Source organism: Synchiropus splendidus, chromosome 4, assembly GCF_027744825.2.
Source record: "Synchiropus splendidus isolate RoL2022-P1 chromosome 4, RoL_Sspl_1.0, whole genome shotgun sequence".
NCBI classification, from domain to species: Eukaryota; Metazoa; Chordata; class Actinopteri; order Syngnathiformes; family Callionymidae; genus Synchiropus; species Synchiropus splendidus.
In genome coordinates, this window is record NC_071337.1 from 26,908,324 (window position 1) to 26,930,270 (window position 21,947).

General features: G+C 43.9%; 1 protein-coding gene across 2 annotated transcripts; it reads right to left on the bottom strand.

The window, feature by feature from the left end:
• Window positions 1-99: 99 nt before the first annotated feature.
• Window positions 100-9,450, bottom strand: syt10 (synaptotagmin X). 2 transcript variants are annotated; one of them, XM_053862261.1, is made up of 7 exons: window positions 9,157-9,450; window positions 7,886-8,279; window positions 5,398-5,959; window positions 3,823-3,943; window positions 3,451-3,622; window positions 3,257-3,386; window positions 100-2,328 (listed from the first exon to the last, which is right to left on the bottom strand). In XM_053862261.1, the coding sequence occupies exons 1-7, from the start codon at window positions 9,341-9,343 to the stop codon at window positions 2,257-2,259; spliced, it is 1,638 nt and encodes a 545-aa protein (XP_053718236.1). In that variant the 5' UTR covers window positions 9,344-9,450; the 3' UTR covers window positions 100-2,256. The 2 variants fall into 2 exon arrangements, with proteins under 2 accessions (XP_053718236.1, XP_053718235.1); XM_053862260.1 differs by having other exon boundaries at window positions 9,142-9,450.
• Between the last annotated feature and the right edge of the window lie 12,497 nt (window positions 9,451-21,947).

Sequence of the window (21,947 nt, forward strand, 5' to 3'; positions counted from 1 at the left end):
CGGTTTGTTGCTATTCAATTGTTGCTGATGATTTGCTCTACACAGCCTTTTCCTGATGCTGTCTCAACCTCAGTGCCAGCAATATCACAGTTGCTCATATGCCTTTCGTCTTGACCTCACTTGGACGCCAATGAAGTGACACCCATGAAAACAATTCTGTAAACATTTTATTTTTTTCAAACTACATAGGAAACGGATACAATTAACTATATTCCAAATATTGACTTTCAATGTTACAAAAGTTATCACAAACTGTACACATCATGACAGATGCGGTTCGACAAGAGAATCTGCCAAAATGTGAAACGTCATACAGTTGTTTTCACTGGCTCCACCAGTTGTCCACAAGTATTACACAACTGGATCCATAGACACGCGTCACCAAACAATAGAAACACATTGTCTTTGTTTTCATGACGTCATTTTCCACTTGGTAATATGTACAGGTGTAAACACAATGTTTGAAAATTCAAACGCATATTCATGACTGACAGTTTCCGCAGTGAGTCAGAAGCATGCTACAATTCAAAATAGCCTTTTTTTTTTTCAACATTAATGGCATCACACAGGGATTGACGCATTATTATATGCTTGTGCAAAGTAATATAACAGTACACAGCCGTTTTGAATAGTTGCTATGTTAGTTATTGAAGGCAAACATCAGTCACTGCTGTAAATCATCACCTACGTGCTTCTGAAAAGAGTGATAGAGTGTTGAGTGATAAACGTGTGCTGGTAGCCAGACCCCACTTATTGATGCAAACTGTACAGCATTTTTGCGATCATGTTTTCTTTGTGTGTATGTGTGCACTTGTTTATCCTAGGTCATTGTTATCAAGTTCGGTTCACAGTCCTGGTTAAGGTCAGCCTTAAGTTTTGGATGGTCAGGCGAGGCTGGGGAAAGCATTATGGCAATGAGAAAGCTCATTGTGTGTGTGTGTGTGCGAGTGCTATCGGTTTATTAGCCGGCACCCAGGGTGACCGCGGTTTCATAATCTAGGTCCTGACATCACATCTGATGTCTTCATTTTGCAATTGAGACAATGAATCTCCTTTGCAACTACACTCTGATTGAAAACAATTCCAGTCCAACAACATGGTCCTGGCTCTGATACTGAACTGGAAGCTGTTGGTAGTGTGAAAAGCTGGAGGTTCCTCAGGAACTCCCTCTTCAGTTCATTCATATTTGACCGACTAAAATATTGTTGATCATGTTTTAGAACTTAAGTAAAAGCACAATTTTTGCTCTAGAACACACTTATGAACTATAGAAGAACGTGGAACATTTCTCAACCTTGCAAGTCAATCGAGACGTTCTCTCTCTCACAAAAGAGCTTTCTTCCTTCCAAGAAGATCAGATGGTGAATCTGACAGAAGAACACGTTTAACAGATGCAAAGACAACTTGTAACTTAGATGAGAAAACAAGGAGCGATTCATGGAGGCCCTCTTTTCACATCAATTCTGAGTGTTTTCTGACATCCAATTGATATCGGATCAAGACGCAGAACAGAATGTCTCTCCTATTTCCCTCCCCCCAACTCCTATTTGTCAAATGTTTGAGGTTCTTCCTTTTGCTTTTATACACGCGTCTTTCATTATAGAAAGGAGGGATGCCACATCTTCAATTAGCAGGGACACCAATGTGCATAGGAGCGGTTGCTAGGCTACAGCCTCACCTGACAGGGGGGTCAAGATAAACATCTGAATCAATTGTGATGTGGTAAATGCATAGATGGAGAGCAGAATACCTTTTTTTTCTGGGAAAATATGGCATCATTTTGTTCTTCTGTATTTTCACGACCAGCATGGAATCAGGAATCGAATCCTTTGTCTGCTATTTCACATGAAATGTCTATTTTCTAAGCATTCCTCAGCTTTGTTTGCTACATCAGCTGTACATGTGACTGCACCGTTGTACTCTTCCTGGACCGTAGCCTGTTGGAGAACTGTGCCAAGAGCCGCGTAGCCCTTTCACACCCTGACATTTCACAGAAGGTAACTTATTAAATGGTGGTTGCAATATTGAAAAGGTTGATGAGCATTGACTGACAAGCTCCCTCGGTGAGAGAGTGTGGACATGAGGGAACAAAAGCTGAACTACAGGGCAGCGACTAGAGTGCATAGGCAATTCTATTTAGGAACATCATTACAACACAATTTTTTTTTACAACACTTGTAGGTAAACATACAAAATGTGTTGGATAGAATGTACTTTCTACATATCATGCTCACAAGAGACTTCACGTCCTTCATTTCAGGGCGTCTTTGGATGTTTGGGGGACGGACACGACCCTTGGCTCTCAAAGCTGGCGCCTCTCCCAGGCCACTGAAAGGTAAGCAATTCTGCCATTAGAATACAAAGAGTGTACAAAAGGCACCCAGGCACATGCACTATTATGATATGGTTATGTGTGTTGGAATACATGACAGAGAAGGAATGAGGAATGGCTCACCACAAAAGAGATGTGGAAGCATGGCATGGAAAAAAAGGTCATCAATAGGCATCTTTGAGCCAGCACTTTTCCTATAACACATTCTAACAAGTGACTTGTTATATCCTACGATGATGACAAAGTCAGGCCTCCGTGCTGCATGTTGACGCACCGGTGTTTCAATGGAATGAAAAAGTTTTCCTTCCCTACGTAACATTCTCAAGTGGGGGAGGAGAAGCTTGGAAGCTCTCTCCACTAAATTATTTATCACTTGGTATATACAGGTAAAGCACCTTGTGTGGCCCTAGCCTTCACCGAGGGTGCCGTTGAAATCACTGTGACTCGGACAGACGGTCGTTTTAGGCCCTCTATATACCAAGTGACACATGGATGAACGTAACACCAAAAGGCTCCCAAGGCTAACCCCAACCTCCATCCATCTTTTACGTGACGCGCTGCCCACTGCGTCATAAAATGCCGCAGAAGACGAGCATGTGCTTCAACTGAAGCCCAATGCATCAACATACAGCAACCAAACCCAACTTTGGCGTCAACATTGGACACAAAAGTCAATTGACCAGAGTTGCTTTTTGACAATTTGGGAGTCTTACATTGTGCTGTTTTGACCTCACATCACATCACATTTCATTTCATGATTTTGGTGCTGCTTCACAGTGCCATCAAACTGGGTCTCCCCACGGCTTGGCTACAAGGTGGAGGTGGCTGACTTGCCTTGGAGGATGGAGGGCAAATATACACTGATCTTTTTAAATCATACATCTAGGAATGGCCAAACTTCGAAAGCAAAGCGGAAGTGTTAACCTCTCCGAGAGCATGCCAGTGGGTGATGGGTTTTCGTGGGTAGGCCAGCATCTCGTTCCAGTGATCTCTCCCCAAACCCTGGGCGTCCGGGCCAGTGCGACACACACCGATCACCTCATTGTGTCCAACTCTGATGGTCATGGAAAAGCAGAGTTTAGCAGCGGCAAATGCCGAAAAATGATATTGTCACTCACCGATCGTAATCCATCACTAAGATAGAGAGGCTGACTTGTTCCACGTTTTCCGGAGGAATGTCGAAGATGATGGCCTCGTTGTAGACGGGATTAAGTGTGCTTTTTTTGGTGGTGGTTTTTCGCTTCTTTAACCTTCGTCCGTCACAAATCAAGTGAACCTTCACATAAGGGTCTGGCAGAGGAAATGGTAGGTTTATACTCGACTAGGATGAGTAAAGGCACAACAAAAGGCCATCGTCATGTCACAATGCTTACATATAGCTTTTTTTCCTTTTAAATAATTCATCCACGTCTTCTTGAATTAGATGCATTTTAAACATCTTGACTCATAAGCCAGTTAGACCTTTTGATGTGCTTTCACATGAGATTTACCTGAAGAGCCTGTGATGTCCATGGCTTTGAGGTTCCTGCATTTGATGACTGTGAGGGTCATTCTTCCCGCCGTGGGGAGGTAGCACAGCGAGTACATGATCTCTCCCAGGTCAACACTCTCCTGGGGGCCGTGAACAACAAAGACTTTAATAGAATCTTCACTGACTGTTTGCCGTGTGTGACAGTTTGTTAGCAGTGCGCCTTCCACGGAACGTGAAAGGATTTGGATTAGCAGGAGTGTTTCAAGAACTAATGCAGTCTGAGGAGTTTGTTTTGTTTCTTCATTAGGTTACAAATCCAACGTTGGTCAACGTTTCAGAAGCCAAGATGCTTTTCTTTTTAATTTACAGAAACACTCCAGCAGGATTTAAGGCTAGGAACAAATAATACAAGCAAACACTAAAGACATTTTCATTTCAAGCAAACAGATAAAGACAGAATTCATTGATTTTGTCCAGAAGCACTTGACAATATGAGTTGCAAACATCAACACGAGTGAGGTGCCACCCTTAAAGGAAGCAAATGGAGGTGCTGAAACCTCAGGCAAGCATGTGACCAGGCATGCGCTCCCATTGGTTTCTTCTAGATTTCAGCGGCAACAAACCTCTTTTTTTCTTGTTTGTCTTTCAAAGTTAATCCAATCTGTTTGAGTCAAACATTGTTAAATCCAGTTAATAGATGCAGTATATCACAGTAAATTTGAATAAATAATTTCAAACTACATTTTTAATAGCAGTAGTTGGAGTAAAATGGAATCAGGAAATATATATAGGACGTTTATATACCACCATGAGCACTGATAACCATGAATATGTTATGATGGCTCTGCGGCTTTGGATTGCACTCGTAAAAGTGCATCAGAGTTTGTGGCCTCCACCTTCATCGGCTATTATTCATGCAAATCCCATATCGCACATTACTCACTCGACGAGGTCTAGAAAGGGTTAGATGACACTAGTCTTTCGTGGCAGATGCAGATTCCAAAGAGAATGTGACAACAGTGCAGCTAGGAATAGCTGACCTCTGGATATCACTACCAGTACTACTAAACTAAACTGACAAAAAAGGATAAGATTCAAAAACTAAAATGAAGAAAGTGTCCTACATCTGATGGAAATAAGTATAATCTAAGTTTATTTAACAGTATTATCGCGTCTAATATCTTCATAGTCTAAATTGTTAGAAGCCGATGAAAGATACGTTTAGATTTGGAATCCTGCTCTTCCTGATTGGTCGATCCTTTTGAAAAAGAAAGTATGCATAGGAACATATCACTGTCGCAAAAAATATTGCAATTTATTATTGTTTGACTCGGGAAGGATAATTTAATATTCTGTCACTGCTTGCTTTCTGTTTCTGCCTGCATTAGTTGGATCAAAACAACAACAGTCTGTGTGTAGACAAACATAAAGTAAGCATGTGGGTAAGCATGCGTGAGCACAAGGTCCCAGGCATGCTGAAGATGGAAACGCAAAAGAAATAGACAAAAGAAGGATTCTGAATGGGAAATTCAGATCACTTTATGACCATAGGTAGCTGTGCCCGACACGATATTACGACGAAGCTCCAACTCACCGTTGTTGCTGCATGAATATCCTTCCACACCACAGCCTCCCTGGACAGATCCGAAAGTTCAAAAAGGTTGTCCACAACCACCTCCCCAATCATGTCGTGGCTAGTGAAGCGGTCGAAGTCGTACACGCTGAAGTGCAGCTTGCGGTTGCAAAGCTCGTCGTAGGTCACGGGGAAACAGAAGCTCTCATCGAAAGTGGGGTTCAGGTTCTTGCGGTGGACTCTGGTCTGGAACTTCTTCTTCCTCTCAGGGAGCAGATAGATCTTCACATATGGGTCGGAGGTGCCAGTAAAGTCTTTCGCAGGCAGATCTAAGGCCTTCAGGATTTTCACCACCAGCGCCTGCTCTTCATAGTCGTACCGCAGGGAGAAACTGAGCTTTCCGCAAGTCTCCACTGGCTCTTTGGACTCATCCTCAGAGTCCACTGACTTTTGCTTGTAAAGTTCTGGCTTTATTCTCCCGATGCTCGCAGTTGAAGACTGGCGGAGTGGTACCTTGTCCATGCTGAAGTCGAAGCTGGTGACATTCACCTGTCGAGGAAGGTGGCGCCGGAATGAATTGTGCCTGGTGGAAATAAGAAGAGGCCTCTGGTAAATCATGTGTGCCATTCTGACTGTAGCTCTTCCCACGACTTCCCTCACGCACTGCATCGATTGAAGGTACAAGAGGTTCATGTTCAATTTCACTTCAAACAAACTGTCGTCTGAACCCCCTTTTAAGTACTCCCACGTAAGTGGTCATAGAACAAACATTTACACCCGTCATCTAAGGGGTCATCTGAGGAATATGCAAATATCATCCAGAGTCACAGACAACAAACACTTAGCGGTCTGTGACTGTTTGTACAGAAAAGTGCTGAATGCTGTAAATCAATTGGAAATCATTTGAAAACACAGTAGTTGTTCAATCTTGTCACCTAGCAACTGGCCCTCCTCCTTTCTGAGATGAAAGTCACAGCAATCTGTCAGGAAACACAAACATAATTTTCTAAAAACCTCAAATGTCAGACACAACTCTGATGACATATTGTTCCCTGGGAGCAACGGAACATGAGAGCGCCGCAAAAAAAATCCACAGGTTTCCGTCGCTGCGCCAGATATCTGATTGATGGTACAACCTTTCATACTTAGTTCATTTGATTTAAAATAAAATCAAATAACACAAAATATGTTAACCTGGGTGTAAATAAACAAAATACACCAGCAGGAAACAACAAAAAAAAAAAAAAAGCTGCCAAAATCCATGACAGAATTGGACACAACGCTGTTATAACTCTTGTATTGCTATCTTGGCTGTGTGGTACATAATCCATCCAATCCAGGGGAGTAGGAGAAGAAGCCGAGAGCTCTCTCCCAGAAGCCTGTTTCAGCTCTACTGCAGGAATACCAAAGCATCCCCACCATCACCGAGAGACATCCAAGTTGGACACCTCACCGCGACACCCTTCAGCACATAGTAAGACATAGAACAGGGTATAGGCAGGATGTTTGGTTTAGATGGGTCGAGAAACTGACATTTCACCACTTCAAAAATAATTCCATGTGCAGAAATCTGTCTACAAAAAACACTTGCATCCACACCAATCCATATATTTCTGCCGCCAGGACATTTCAAAACTGTAGGTGGCAGTGTCACAAGAAGCTGAAGCAGAATCCCGAAAATCACAACAACAGCAACACGTCACTTCCTGTATCTTGTTAGCAGAAAAATGTCTCAACCCCTCGAAATACTGTACTAGAGCAGGTGTTATTGCTAATGCAAACATGCATCCCCTGAAGGAATGCACTTTTGACTCGATTCTTCTGAGTCCTGTCACATACTGTCATGTCTACCACCAGCCTTTCCTCTGTTTTGCTCAGTTTATATGCAAACATTCAACCAGGTTGGGATATTTATTTGTCTCTAAAAATAGCTGGCAACGACTAAATGGGACCTCGGTGTCGGTTGCAAGTTGGTCTCAATCCCAAACCTGACCTCACGACTGGCAGCAGAGTCATTAATGAGCAGCTGAGATGAACGAGTCGCCGGCACACCAGGCGAGTATCGATAACGCCTCCCCATGGACAAGTGAGCACAGCTGTCTGGGAAACGTGCACGGCGTGGTGACATCTCGCCCCCAGTGTCAGCGTTAATCATGGACCTCAAACACAGTCCAACATAAAGACGCTCGAGCTGATTGTTTAATTACTGGTGTTACCGCCTGCTGTTGCCATGGCAGCAGGACCCGCAGGTTCCAGGCTCAGAGTCAGGGGAGCCTTGCCGTAACCTTGGCTCAAGTGCCTCGGAGGCTGAGAACTCCTCACGTTCTCAAGGACAAAGTCACTGTAGCCGGGCTGGACGTGCTAGCTGGAGGATATTGGTCTGGCAGGATTGTGAAGTGACAGATGTGTGTGTGTGTCTAGAGAGCTATCACAGGAGCATGTGATAAGACACTGTGTTCGGATGCAGAAGGTAACTGGGAGAGTGGGTGAGACCACCGAGGTGAGGTACCTGGAGGAGGACGTTGGCTCTGTGGTCTGTCTCTGGATCTTAGCCTGTTGACTGAGCTTCTCCCTCAGAGCTGTCTGCACCTCCGCGGGGATGTCCGGCGACGTCTGGCTGATCTTCATCGCCGCCTCCAGGAGCTTGACTGAGCTCCGTCCGTTCATCCTGACCTCCGCCGGGTGCTTCTTTTCCAGCTCTGCCTCTTTGCACTGGGTGACAGTGGGGCTGTTGGGTGCTGGGGCCTCAGGGAAACCAACATGAAGGCCATTTGCAGTGTGTATAGACAACGCCTTGCTCCTCCAAAAGGGCCAGCAGAGCTTCCAAAAGACAAAAAGAGATACTGCCAACAGGGCGAGGCCACAGAAACCCACCACCACAGCAAGGAGACTGATAGAGAGGTCTTACGTACACAAGTGGGTTCATACACAGGAGGAGAAAGACAGGAGGGACAATGTGTGACAGACAAACATGCAAGGAAGAGAGAAACAGGAGAGAAGGTAAGCTGTAAGAAAGACAGGCAGCATGTGCACTTGATCCATAAAGTCAGTCACAGCATCCACACAATCACAGCAGCAGCCACTGGGTGCTCCCTTTATAGCCTATAAACGGAGACTTTCTCCGCCACAAGAGCAGCAGTAAAGCTTTTACGTATGATGATTTGGTGTCCGACCACTGTCGTTCATCAGTCACAAACAAATGCAAGAAATAGCCAGACTCATTCGCAGCTTGCTCATTCTGTGTTTTGCACACTTCATTTTTAGTCTCCTGATGCCCCCCAGGAGCCTCCCAGGTTCTGGAGCAGTGGTTCACTGCGGGCAGAGCCAGTGAGGGAAGGGAAACAGAGTGCCAACTTGCAATAGAAATAAAACCTGTGGAATCGGATTAGCAACCTCAAGTTGTCTTCACCAGTCAAAGGTAATGTGGCCTTGGTGTGTGACATATGACATACTAAATAATTCAGATACTTTAGACAGTCATTTCTGGTTAAATATGACCAGGCAGTTTTCAACCCTTCATGACACTTTTCTCATTATTGAGCAACAGGTTGTCATATCATGACACGTTATGAGCGATTAGAAACATTGCATTATTCATCCGGAGCTGACGTTGCTATTTCTGAACTGATACGCTTTGACTTCGCAGCCACGCACCTGTTGCTTCTTCAAGACTTTCCTCATACAGCAAGTCAACTTGGGAAGTTATGGAAAACCAACGGGCGTGTAAAACGAAATACAAAACATGAAAGATGGATCGGGATTTACCTGCGTATCCTTTACCTGGTATGTTGCTGTCCAGCGGGAATATATCCGAACATTTCTCCCGGTCAACGTGTCCAGTCCGGCAAAGTTCCGTCACGATTTGGAGAGCCCGGTGGCACAAGGTGATGCTGTCCTCCATGCGGACAGTCATATCTCTCCGGTTAATCCATTGCATGCCGGAGGAGCTGGAGACTCGAGGGTTCATGTGGGCACGAGCTTACGCGCCGCGGTGTGCGCAGGAGGCAGTGGAGAAGCGCGCTGCGTCCTGTTGCATCTCGGGTGCGCACCAGCAGCTCAGTGACCAGACGCGTCTCCGTGCTGGAGTCCAACCCTCGATGCACCCAGAGCCGTTACAGAAGCTTCCTTTGAATGTTGGGAGTAGCACTTGAGCTCGACAGCTTCCCCGGCGGGACCGCTGACCCGACTGTCCCCGCCTCCTCCTGAACTCAGAGGAGACCCCTCAGAGGAGCTTCATTTTTTCACATCGGACCAAGTCTCGTCATTAACCCTTATTGTGATTCTTGAAACTCAAAGGAAACGTATAAAATATAAGCATTTTACAACCAGCCTTTATCGGCATAGTTATATAAAGCAGAGGTCAGTTGCTTGAGAATCATATGTTGTGTATGTTTGGTAAATGTTCTCAAGTGAGGGAAGGATGGCTCATGAGAATGAAGGACCAAGGTTCATCGCTGGGTCAGACCTGATGAAGGAGCTAAAGTCCTTCATTTACTGGTCCATCATGTTCTTTACAACCTTTGTGTTGCAAAAGAAAGAAGAAGTTCAACAATACAATTGGTTTCCTCTGCAGTGAAGCTGGACTCACTTGGAGGCTCATTCAACGGTTGCTCAGAATAGATCCAGTGTAATAGATCTTCCTTTAGAAGAGCCAGTTCTAGTGGCTCTGGTCTGGTCAGGATGGCTTTGGAGTACTGCAGATCATAATAATATGGCACAACTGTTTTGCGTTTCATTGTATTGAAAGATAACTTTGATATACAGGCAATTGTTCTTGCACGTCTGAACATACACAGTTACGTACTCAGCCACTTTAGTCTCATTCTCAAAAAGTGGTGAAAGAGACTGGTGGACAGGATCAAGTGGGGACACGTGTGTAAAAGTGAAAGTCGTGCTGCTCGTAAAACGTGATCCATAGACGGTACAGTGATGCCTAATAGATAGATAGATAGATAGATAGATAGATAGCTGCATGAGCTGGAAAAGATGCTTCTGCAAACATGACGCTGGGACTGCCGTTCACAGACAACCACAGCTATACTGCGGAAACAAACCAATATCATGCTATTCGACCATTCTCCTTCTTTATGCATGCTGCATGAAATATTCATGCTATGGTGCTACATACTGATGTTTTTTTCATGCGTACAGTATTTTAAAAAAAAAGCATATTACATATTGTAGTGTGCTCTGGTGAAGTGAAGGAGAGGTCACATTAACTGAAAATGAATTTTGAAATGGTTTAAAGTGACTATCAGCTTCATGGAAAATGACTGAAGGCAAATGTGTTTGAGTAACACAACGCTGATAAAGAGCACGAAGAGGCAAAACAACGTGATCAGTTGTAATAGTTAAAAAATGGATAGTGTCTCTCATGCATGAGGCGCACTGTGTTCAAAGCTGGGTTGATGACCACGTTGCTTCACTTTGTTTATTCAACCCACTGATATGTACCTGCATTTATACGTGTGGGAGGCACCAGCATACCAGGCAATGACAGGGGATGAACACAATTCTTATCTCAAAGGAACAGATTATGGTCACATGCTGAGGTGCGAGTGAATTGAGAATTTAAAATTGGATTTCTTTTTTTCGGGGACGGAATAAAAGAATGGAAAAAGAAACTTTAGGGCGCTTTGGCAAAGACACAAACTTTTGGTTTATAGGAAAGTTATCTGATGACAGCTAGGACTTTAACAGCACACAAAAACTTAAGTACAGTTTTGATGTAAGCTTTGGTTTAATCAATTTTTGACACAACAAGGGACATGTATGCAACATTTTTTATTTTCATTTATTTTGGTATGAACATTTAAGAAGGTCTGTATCCTCATAAGTACAGCAGTTGTTGTCTTTTTAAATAATATTCTAAATTTTAAAATGGAAATAAATAAATGGTGATGGTGCCACAAACTTCAACCAGAACCTTTCATTGAACCGATATTGGAACACAAAATTAAACTTCATCGATTTTGGAGACCGATTCTAGTAATGCAGAGAACATAGTATAGGACAAAATATCATTCTTGATCTCTCACACACATATATTCTGCTTTATATATACACTCACACACATACTGTATATACTCGCTCACACATATATTCAGCGTCTCACACACATATACTCAGTCTCACCCACATATATACTCACTCTCTCACACATATAGACACTCTCTCTATACCAGTGGTTCTTAACCTTGTTGGAGGCACCGAACCCCACCAGTTTCATATGCTCATTCACCGAACCCTTCTTCAGTAAAAAATAAAATATGATTTTTTTTACTGGTGCACAAAATGAAATGCATTAATATCACCTTGTTCAAATAACAAAACCAACACAGCGGACCGGTAGGAAATCTCAGAGCAGGACGCTTTCAATGACTGTGCCCACTAACTGCAGACTAGACTGAGGAGTGGACCTCTGCGACGGAGGCTCCACCGAACCCCTGAGACCGACTCACCGAACCCCTAGGGTTCAATCGAACCCAGGTTAAGAACCACTGCTCTATACACTCTATTCCAGTGCTGGCCTTGTAAACACAGATATAAAATCTGAATCACAACTTCACGTTTTGTTGTGGAAACAGGTTTTCTCATTTGGCAGAACAGACAAGTCAAACAGTGAGCATTGCGATAAGCCTTCAGACCATTGGTGTCAAACACAGTGCAAGTGGTGCGCAGAACAGAGCAGTCTTGAGGAATCTAAACGTGTCACTTCTTTAATATAAAATCAGGGCCAAACCCGATTGTCCTCCTTCGCCACTGACACCAGCCCATAACACCAGATGCACTGTGCTTTTCCAACACATTCTCACTCCTAAGGTGTCATATATCGACCATTCTCAAGTGGACTTCATACGTCCATGAGTGACATGGATGCGGAGGCATCTATTTTGGAGGGTGAGCGTTGAGCCATTCTCCACGACACTCGTCACTAACATTTAAAAAACAATGTAAGAAAAGAAAGTGCGTGGGCTGAAATTGAAAGCGATGGAACAGAGAGACATTTTCTGATGTTGTTGGCCATGCCTCATGTATAGAACAATGTTTAGCCACCGGGGGGATGACCTCACTCTTGAAGTTGTATTTCAAGGAGACAGACATGACCATATGACCCCATTCACACAAGCACATTGTTTTTAAATCTCCTTCCCAGGATTTGTCTTTTTAAATTAAAGAGGCAGTGTCACAGTGTTTACTCCCATCTTCTTCATTTGATCGTCATGCAGGATCATATGTCCCCATTGAAACATCTTAGAACACACGACATGCAAGATCGTAAAGCAGACTCGTGCCTCAACAATGGGCACAAAAGTCAAAGTGAAAAGAGTGGCCACTCAGCTGTGACAGTGTGTTGGGTGTTCGCCAGTCTTCCCTTCCATCTGTATCACTTTCTCCTTATGTGGAAGATTCCTCATTATTACTTCTGTAATCTCCTGAGCAAGAAAGCAGGCAGAACATGAGGGGGAAATCTATTGTCTTATTGACATTGAAATGTTTAAGTGGTAATGTTGTTTTTACATTATTATTTACGATCTAAAGTTCTTGAGATCCACACAAAATGACTTGGCCGGCTGACTGGGCCCTCGAGCCTTGAGTTTGACATGTGGTTTAATGGCTGCAACGATGTGGTAAAGTCGTAGATAGCTTTGTTAGCCTCAGGAGTCACCAACGTTTAACCTCACAAAACCAACATCCTTCAGATGCTCCTCCCTGAAATGTTGCAGTCGTTTCAAAACAAGATTGATATGTATCGGAATGAATTCAAACTCAACCAATTGGTCCATAAATTAGCTCACTGACCTTGTTGTGACGGTGACAAAATATCTTTCAGCACCAGAAATCACTTTTATTTGACCTCCAGAAATGAAGAGCTAAGTAATGACCGTCTGTACTTGCTTAGTGAGTGATCATGGAAACGTTGGTATCCAGCCAAGCAGTTTGGCAGGCCGCGTTAAAGCCATTTGCTTATTTACGAAATGGAAAGCCAGTCTATCCAGAGGTCAAAATTTCAAGCACAATGTGTAACTGTGCACCAACCCTTGCATCACCTTTTTGTCAGTTCAACAAAACTGGCGCCCCTGAGGCTTCCTTCATCCCATGGTGGTTAATTCCCACCGTCGAATCTCCAGACACTATCAGCATGTGTCAGAGGGGTCGTCTCCTTGACGACACTCAATATTTATTGTCTGTAAACTGTCTGGCGCAGTGCTAGCACATCAGGGAGCGATAAACAACATTTGTGCTGCGAGTAAGTCGGCTGCGATATGCTGCTAGAAAACCACCTCCACCGTAAGATGCAGTTATAGAAGACTAATTGGTTCTCTGAAAGGACTGAGCGGAGCAGGAGAAAACATTAGGGTGTGATTATGGTAACGTCATGTTGCAAAGAAAAAACATGCATCACTCAGTCACTCAGTTATTTAAAATCCTTTATATTTTTTAACTTCAAATGCCTGGTCAGTTAAATCAAAGCTCGCTGGACGATTCGTGGGACCTGGCCACACCACCTCCTGTCGAGTGGATACGGGACCTACTTTCCACCTCAACACTGCTTTTGAATCATGGAAAAGACACAAACAAAAAGCAGTAAATGATGGTGGAGCTGAGGGCCTCCAGCTTTGGGATGTTCAAGTTCTTGCATGAGTGAAAGTGGAGCCATGTTTGGGTGATTAGTTGGGGGTCAGAATGCTCTCAAGCCTGCCTTCAGTTTTGCTTACGCCTTGAGACGGTGATAACGATGATGATTGATAATGATGTTGCATCAATGCGCTTCAGTGTCATGATATCTCACTGATGTTTAGTGACAAGATTGTTCACATAAACTCCACTGAATTATGCAACAAAAGTGATGTCAGGTTCTCCCAAATGTAAAGGTCGTGAGGGACTTTCAAATGCAATGGTTGGGCTAAAGATGGGGAGTGTCTTTGCTCACACATTTGTAAAGATTTTAATTTCAAACTGGATGTTGATGTTTATGAACAGCTTGTGACCGTGCGCGACCGCACTACACATGCTAGCAATGGACATCTGCAGGTATGTTAGGAGCTTCGAACGGCGTCGCGAGCTCAAAAGACGGCCAGGATATGCCCCGGTGTCTGTGTCTGCAGTTTGAGCAGGCTGTGACTTTTCCCCTACTCTGCAGGTCTGTCGCCATGGCAACACTCCCCTCACACACAGCAAAATTGCGGAATCATTGTGTTTTAAAGCACAAACAGTTGTATCTCAAAAAACCGATCTCATTGGGAGAATCCCAAGGCGTTTGTTTCTAACTCTCCCGAATTTCATGTGTCTACAGTCTAGGGTTTGGCCAGGATGGCGAGTTGAAAATGAGTAACATTGCCGCGATTTTCGAGCAGCAGCCACTGAGCTCCAATGTATTTTCAATGGCGCAGAATCCGTGATTGCTGTGCGTTGGTGACTCTCACGCAAATTCTGAAAGTGCTACAGTAATTCTGAGCACATTTTACGAGAGAGGACAAGTGTGACGACTAAACGGGAGATTTCCATGTTTCTGCGCACCACCGTTTGGCCACAATTGCAGTTCAGAAACGCAAAGCCAACTTTTTTTCCTCCTCTGCTCCACTCTAACTTAGCGATTTTTGCCAAATCTTGGGTTCTTTGAGGCTGTTTTGTGGCCAAAAGATACAGCTTGCCTCTGATCTTTTTTAGGGCAACAGAGGACGAGTGCGGCTGCCTTTTGAGCTTCTCGTGCAGTTTCTAGGCCAATGTTTGGGGCAGCTGCGAGCTGTTTAAGGAGAGGCAAATTTCTGAAGTGGTGAAGTTTCATTTTGAATAGGAAAAATTGGTCACAAAACGTTCAATATTTCAGGAATGCTGGCACCTAGGTCTGAGAAAAGTTATAGCTGGCCATTCTCGGTTGGGCCGCATACTTTTTTTCACACAATCCATCAGTGAATCTTTGCCCAGGTGAGGGCATCTTTTTTTAGAGCACAAGAAACTGTGGCAGGGGAAAGAGCAGTCTGTGTGTCTGTCACCAAAAACTTTCTTTGTTGACTAATGAGGATTACCAGCAGGGACGTCTTCTGTCCTCCATCATTCGTCCGTACGCACTTTCAGCTGAAGTGCAGCAGGAATAGAAAGTGATTGAAGCGGCTCAGCTCGGCCAGTAATGAGTGTAATTGGAGCCATACATCCCTGTGGCACCAGCTTCTACTGTTAATGTGGATTAATTGTGAGCGTAGTGAGCTGCCTCCAGTTAAGATAATGACTTCACCTGAGGGGTCCAGAGTGGCAGCGAGGCAGAGGTAATTGTACTGAACATCCCAGTGAGGCGCTCTCAGCGTGAGCACTTGCTGCTTAGCTGAGTGCGTCGGCGACGAGAGGCTTAGTAGCATAGTGAAACTGAGATTAGGAGGACGGACGATGGATTCAGACTGAAGCTTACTGTGGAGGAGACTATCATGCCACAGTTTTATGATCCGCATCATTCATGCTCAGTGTGGTTACTGTCGTAGAACCAGCTCACATTACTTCATCCATAATTGAAGGTGAACTGCAAGTGCGCTGTTGTACTGTGTGGTGGGTCTTTACACCAGAACCTGCTGTAATATCACCTCACATGTACAGGACTGTTCCTCTGGCGTCTTTCAGTCAAAAATGAGTCAGAATGTAACTCGGCAAATGCTAAAATACTGTCCAGCTGGGTCTGTGTGATGGCTACTGTGTTGGGAAAATATTCACTAATATGTAAATTTTAAAAAACTGCAGCCACTTTTCGCAGGCTGAATTTGAGCCTCACACAGTCTCTACACAAGACTTATGCCTCTTCAGAGGTCCATTTAGCTGCAACAACTGATGGAAACTCAACAGTCCTGCTGGAGCAGGGTTTATAAAAAAGAAATTAACGTGAAGACACAGATATTTACATATTAACAGGCGTGTGGCAGAAGAGTGTGGACAACATGAATCTCAATGGCCGAGGCACACAGCCTTCAGTCACAGCAGAAACTTGTGTTGAACTGCTGTGTCTGCTGTGTCGCTCTTCAGTTGGCTTAAACGACTGCACACGTTTTCCCTCAGCTCATGCTCATTTGAGGCCTTAATAATTCAAATAAACCCTCCAAGAACTGCTGCAGGAGTGCGTGCAGCAACACTGACAAGAAGTGTAAGTTGTGGTTTATTATTTATTTACTTATTGCAGCGGATCTCACATTTAATATGATGTCTGATGTCGAGCCACTTTCTGAAAATTGCGTTATGCAGTACTGTATTTTTGTTAAACAACTTCAGCTATAGTATGATCGGAGGGCTTCATACTAAAAAACTTGCTAAATAAATCCTGGAAGTAATGCAAATATATTTATTTTGCTCTAAGTAATGCATCAAAGGTGTGTCACCTGGCACAGTCGCTTCCTTTTTTTCCTCTCTGAGCCTAGGTACATAGATACATACAACAGTTTGGTGTATGTGCATGTCTTATTTGTTAGCATCATCAAAGCTGAACTTTGTCCAAGGCTTTTGGTGAACACAGTGCATGTATGAATGTTTTTTCTTGCTGGGGTATGTTTGACAGCAAGTATGGAGTGATCAGATAGAACTGATCCGTCCATTTTCTCCCACTTGCCAGCTTGTCGTTTTAGTTTCATTTAAATGGAAGTAGTTTGATATGAGTGACAGGGCCATTAGTGGACACATATATTAACTGTGACTTTGGCTCTGTGAAACAGCATTAATTTCTTCTCCAGTACATTCAAGATTTTAAACAAGGGTTTCAATTTTCAACAAGACATAAGCAGCTACATCAGAAACCTCGCATCACACAGAAGGAATAAGTGAAGCATCACTTCTCAGTGATGAGTCTGTGCGTGCTAAGTTGTTGTCTGCCTTGATGTTAGAGGTAATCAGCGTTTGTTATGCTGCTTGTTCCGTTGAAGGACATTTCAAGGACAAATTCATGCCTCTGTCTGCTTCGTCTCTCAGTTTCAATTTGGGTTGATTTACTGTCCTCAGAGCTCTATAATCATTGTGTCTTACCTGTCTGTCTGAAAGCTGCACAGCGGGGGAGCAGCGCTGGTTGATGAAATTCACATTTGTTCTGTATTTCACCTGAGCTGCGCGCGTCTTTGAAACGAGACAAAAAGCAAATTCATTTGAATAAGACGATGCATTTATTCATCATTCTTTCACAATGTAATAACACACAGGAGCTTGTTCCTTCTCTGCTTAACATCCACCCTAGTCCTGAGGAAATCAATAAAAAGCCTGTTGCAGCAAGGAACAAAATGTGAAGATGCGATTCACACAAATTCTGTTTGGTACGCACCGAGAGGTTTCTGTGTGACATAATCCTCCATTCACAATGCTTTTCAAAGCAACCACATACTCATTAAAATTCAGGGATCTCTTACATACTTCCACTGTTTACATCTTGTAATAAAACCGTCATCATTCCCACGTGTTATTGAATTCCTCTGCTTTCATGAGGGAAATTACGCTTTTTAATAATGCCCAGCCATGTCTATTCCTTCCGCAGGAATCTGAGAATCAACAGGGTTTGTCTTTGACTGAGCGGTTGTCATGGTAACAAGGTGTTCAACAGACGCACGGCTGGACTGCAGCGACTCTTCCCACTTGTCACGCTGCTATAATTAAACACAATTTAGAGAGAAGCAAAGTGTTGTCCGTCACTGGCAGCGCCGTTGATGTTGCAGGGTTGGAAGTCTCTTTATTTCTCACAAGTGTGATCCTACGCACAGGTTTGTTCCACGTTCCAAAAGGTCAATATGTGTTTTAAAAAATGGTGCCAAAGAAAAAGACCTGAAAGACTGACTTCATCACAGATTGAAGTACTCTTCACTGCAATATGTCAGCAGAAATTTGTGGCACTGAAAAGCAGTACAAATCCAGTGCGAATACATTGACAGTAAACATGCAGATTTAACGTGTCTCATGTCAGTTTTGCCGAAGACCATGGATTGGGGAGAGACCACGGTAGCTATCGATACCAAAGTGCATAGACTACTAGTTTGCTAAAGTGATAGCATTACAGTTCTTGATTTATTTTTTTTAAATGACTGCTGTTTCCATTTCTTTTGCTGTAAGAAATAAACAAATCTTTATGACATGCTTACACTTCTGCGTCAGTTTGGTCTCACCTTAGTCTCCGTCTTGGTCTTAGTCTCATCCTCCTTATTGGTCTTGATCTTGGGGCCTCGAAGTCTTGGTCTCTCTTTGCGCTAGTCTCGACTCAGTCTGAAGTTAGGCTCAGCTACAACACTATCTCTCCTACCTTTCACTAAAACTGACAAATGTAACTGCAAGCTTTCCGGCGTTTTTATTGGTCTATAAGTGGGAAAAAAATAACAAAGAAAGAAAACAGATGCTTCATGCGCCATTTGACTGGACAGTTAACATTAGGTGTCAGATGGGACTGCTCACTGAAGAGCAAAGCTCTGTCTCTCAACAGTGGATTCAAGAGCTCATGTATAGTAACATGTATCTGTGCACAAACATATTTATTTATTTTGTGACTACAAATCTTAGTCAATGTAATGGGCTGAGAAGAAGCAGGTGATAATGTCGTAAGTCAGAAGTCAGAAATAAGTGGAAATTTTCCGTCAACTGAATCTGAGTGAGTTGTTCTCTCAATCACTGTAGGTTCAGCAATAGACAGCATCTTGCTCAATAAAATGATTGAACGTTGAGACAAAGAGTCAACAAGTGAGCGTGCAGATGTTTTTGTTTTTTTGGTTTCTTTTTCCCAAGACAGGCAGCTGTGTCCATCTGCTGCACTGAATTAAAGCAGGTGTGGATTCAAGACTTTACAGTACATCATCCAAAGTTCAATCCGCAGAAATGTGGGTACTGATCGTGCTAGATAACTCGCTCAATGTCAAGAAACATTTCTGCTGTGCAACACAACACCGACACTATCAGGGACAGGGGAGATTATTAAGGCTTTCCTAGCTAAAGAAGCTGAAGAACAACAGGTGACCGACGCCCAGTCATTCTTGCTTTTTGAGCTTTGGTCGATCAAAGACTGAATAAATGACCGAAGTTTGGGGACAGTAATGACAGAACGGGAGGGAGGACTCTCTAGAAGGACACCGACACCACAGTTCAAGGTCATAATCGCTCTTGTGTTTGATCAAAATGAGCTACTGAGCCCATCTCTCCTTCCAATTACTGAGCACCCACGATGACCCGGGTCAGATCTTGAGCCGGACCGCACTCTCACTGGAGGGGGGCGCTGAACCCTCAACTAAACTCACCCAGAGGGACCATGAGGAGATCACCAAACTTGGATTCAGGCAGATGCCAGACCATCAGGCTAATAGAAGTCTCTACCGTGCGCTTACATAAGAGTGAAAAAGGTAGCTTGTTATGTAACACCCTGCAAAGGACAGCACCGACTGCTGTGTGCAGACGTGATGCTGAGATTGTCTGTTGCCACAGAAATGACAAATAACTTGGATTGGCTCCTGAAATATTGATATTGATAAAAGCCTATTGTTTGCTCGTCCCAGACATTTGCCCGAGTGTGAGAAACTCTTCAGAAGCTCTTCAACTGCTTTTTTTTTTTTAACGTTTGCATGCATTTGAACAATACAAAAGCCTTGTGTCTTAGTCCAGCTGAGCTTGGACTTGTAAAATACATGTGAACAACACAACTGTGGGAGTGAAATTCAAATTTCTTTGTCAAATAATACAAGTAAAATCCGACTTATGACCGGGATCGGTTCCGACCAACGAGTCGTAAGTCAGACTGGACATAAGTCAAATTCCATTCAAAATACTGTAGTGGTAGATGGCTGTGTGAGAGTGGGATGCTGGGATACTGTGCTGCCGTGACTGTTATACGCGTTGCCGCAGCACGTAGCAGCCCGGCAACGCGTACGACAGTTTCCGCAGCAACAGCAATGTTGCTACGTGCGGTGCAGCACGTCGCAGCCAACAATGAATTGAATGAAAAAAATGCATCTGCTGGCCGTGGTTGTCAGTACAGGTGGACATAAGTCGAGCCGGCTGTAAGTCGGATGTTGTAATGTAGTAATGCAGTGAATATTTCGATTGGCGCTCAGCTAGCTTGGACCAGGTGATGGAGGTGCACTGGTGCTAGGTTCTATGGTGCGCAGAAGAGTGAACTCCTCAGAAAGAACAGAAGACGAGATCATATTTTACAGTTTTCAGATATTTCGTGATTGAAGCTGTTCACATGGAGTTATACACAAACCTGTCTGCCAGGGTTTGTTTGTTTTCAAAAGCAAGGTAATGCAACATGATTGAGTTGTTATTACATTAACCTCAATGGACCATTGGGGCTTGTGTGAGTTATTTTGCTTGCTAAAAGAATCTGCCTGGTATGTGAGAGTGTTTTACATGAGAAACCAGCTTAACGTTCGGTGCCTCCTGTGGTTCCTCAGCATTACTGTTCACCCACCAACCAAACACAGCTCCTTGTCAGAGGTAACTACAGTATATTTACACCAGGGAGGGGAGAATCCTGGGAAGAAGAGTGACACAGCAAGTGGGAGGAGCATGAATGGAGAAATACATAAAACAGAGCAAGAACCGAAGGGCCACTGTTAGGGACGAAGGAGACAATCTGTCACATGTTGCAGGAGGACATCGAGCAGCTCGAGTGCAGTTAGGGAGATCAGGTGCAGCTGTGGACCGGTGTCAGAGCCCTGGCTCACTGATACCAACAGATGACAAAACAGGTAGTGGAGGAACAAAATAAAGCCAAAATAAAGGGCATGACGGATGCACAACGCAGCTTCTAGGGGATATTTTTTGCTTTTGAATTATTAAAACACACTTCATATAGCCGTGTTAAAATCCATTTTCACAGCACATCAAGTGTGTTGATACAGTTTTCTGGACTCAATCAACTGGCACTAAAAGTAGAAAAAATAACTGTCACCGACGGCCATTGAGCGGAGTTCTCTTGTCACCGTGACGATTGAATGACATCAGCTGATAGATTTGCGTATCACTAGCTAAGGTGAACTTCCAGGAAAGAATACAATGATGAAGGTTACACTATTCTTGAGATCCTTTGGTTTTACATAATGTGTTACGTAAATAGACCAGTTGGGCCAGTCCTACCTCTACCGCCCCCTGTAATACCAAAAACAACTGTAACATCACTGAGCGTTTTGGAAATGGATCCCAAATGATCCTCCTTTGTCAAGGAATCGAGACGCGACTGGCTGGTGCAAGCGCCTGAATGCGCGTGTCAAACTCACCATCCAGCCAATGATGTGATTGCTTTGGCCTCTCTGAGATTGAGTTTGGCACTTTTGGTGCTGATGTTGATTAAAAGCCGGTGACGGCAGCAACACCAGTTTCCTACAGCATAATGTCATCCCTGCATTCCGCGCACGAGTCAAATGGCAAAGGACATTGAGTGAACAGGCAAACTCCCCTTCTCCTTCAGCTTGCACGCCCTGGACTGATTGTTTCTGCGGTCAGCGTCCTCGGTGTGAGACAGAGCGGACAGAGGCGCCACGCACTTATCAGCACATCACCTGCACAAAAGGCCAGTGCAGGAGGACGGTACTCGCCGACCTCCCTGACCGCCTCCTGTCCTCTTTGTCTGACCACAT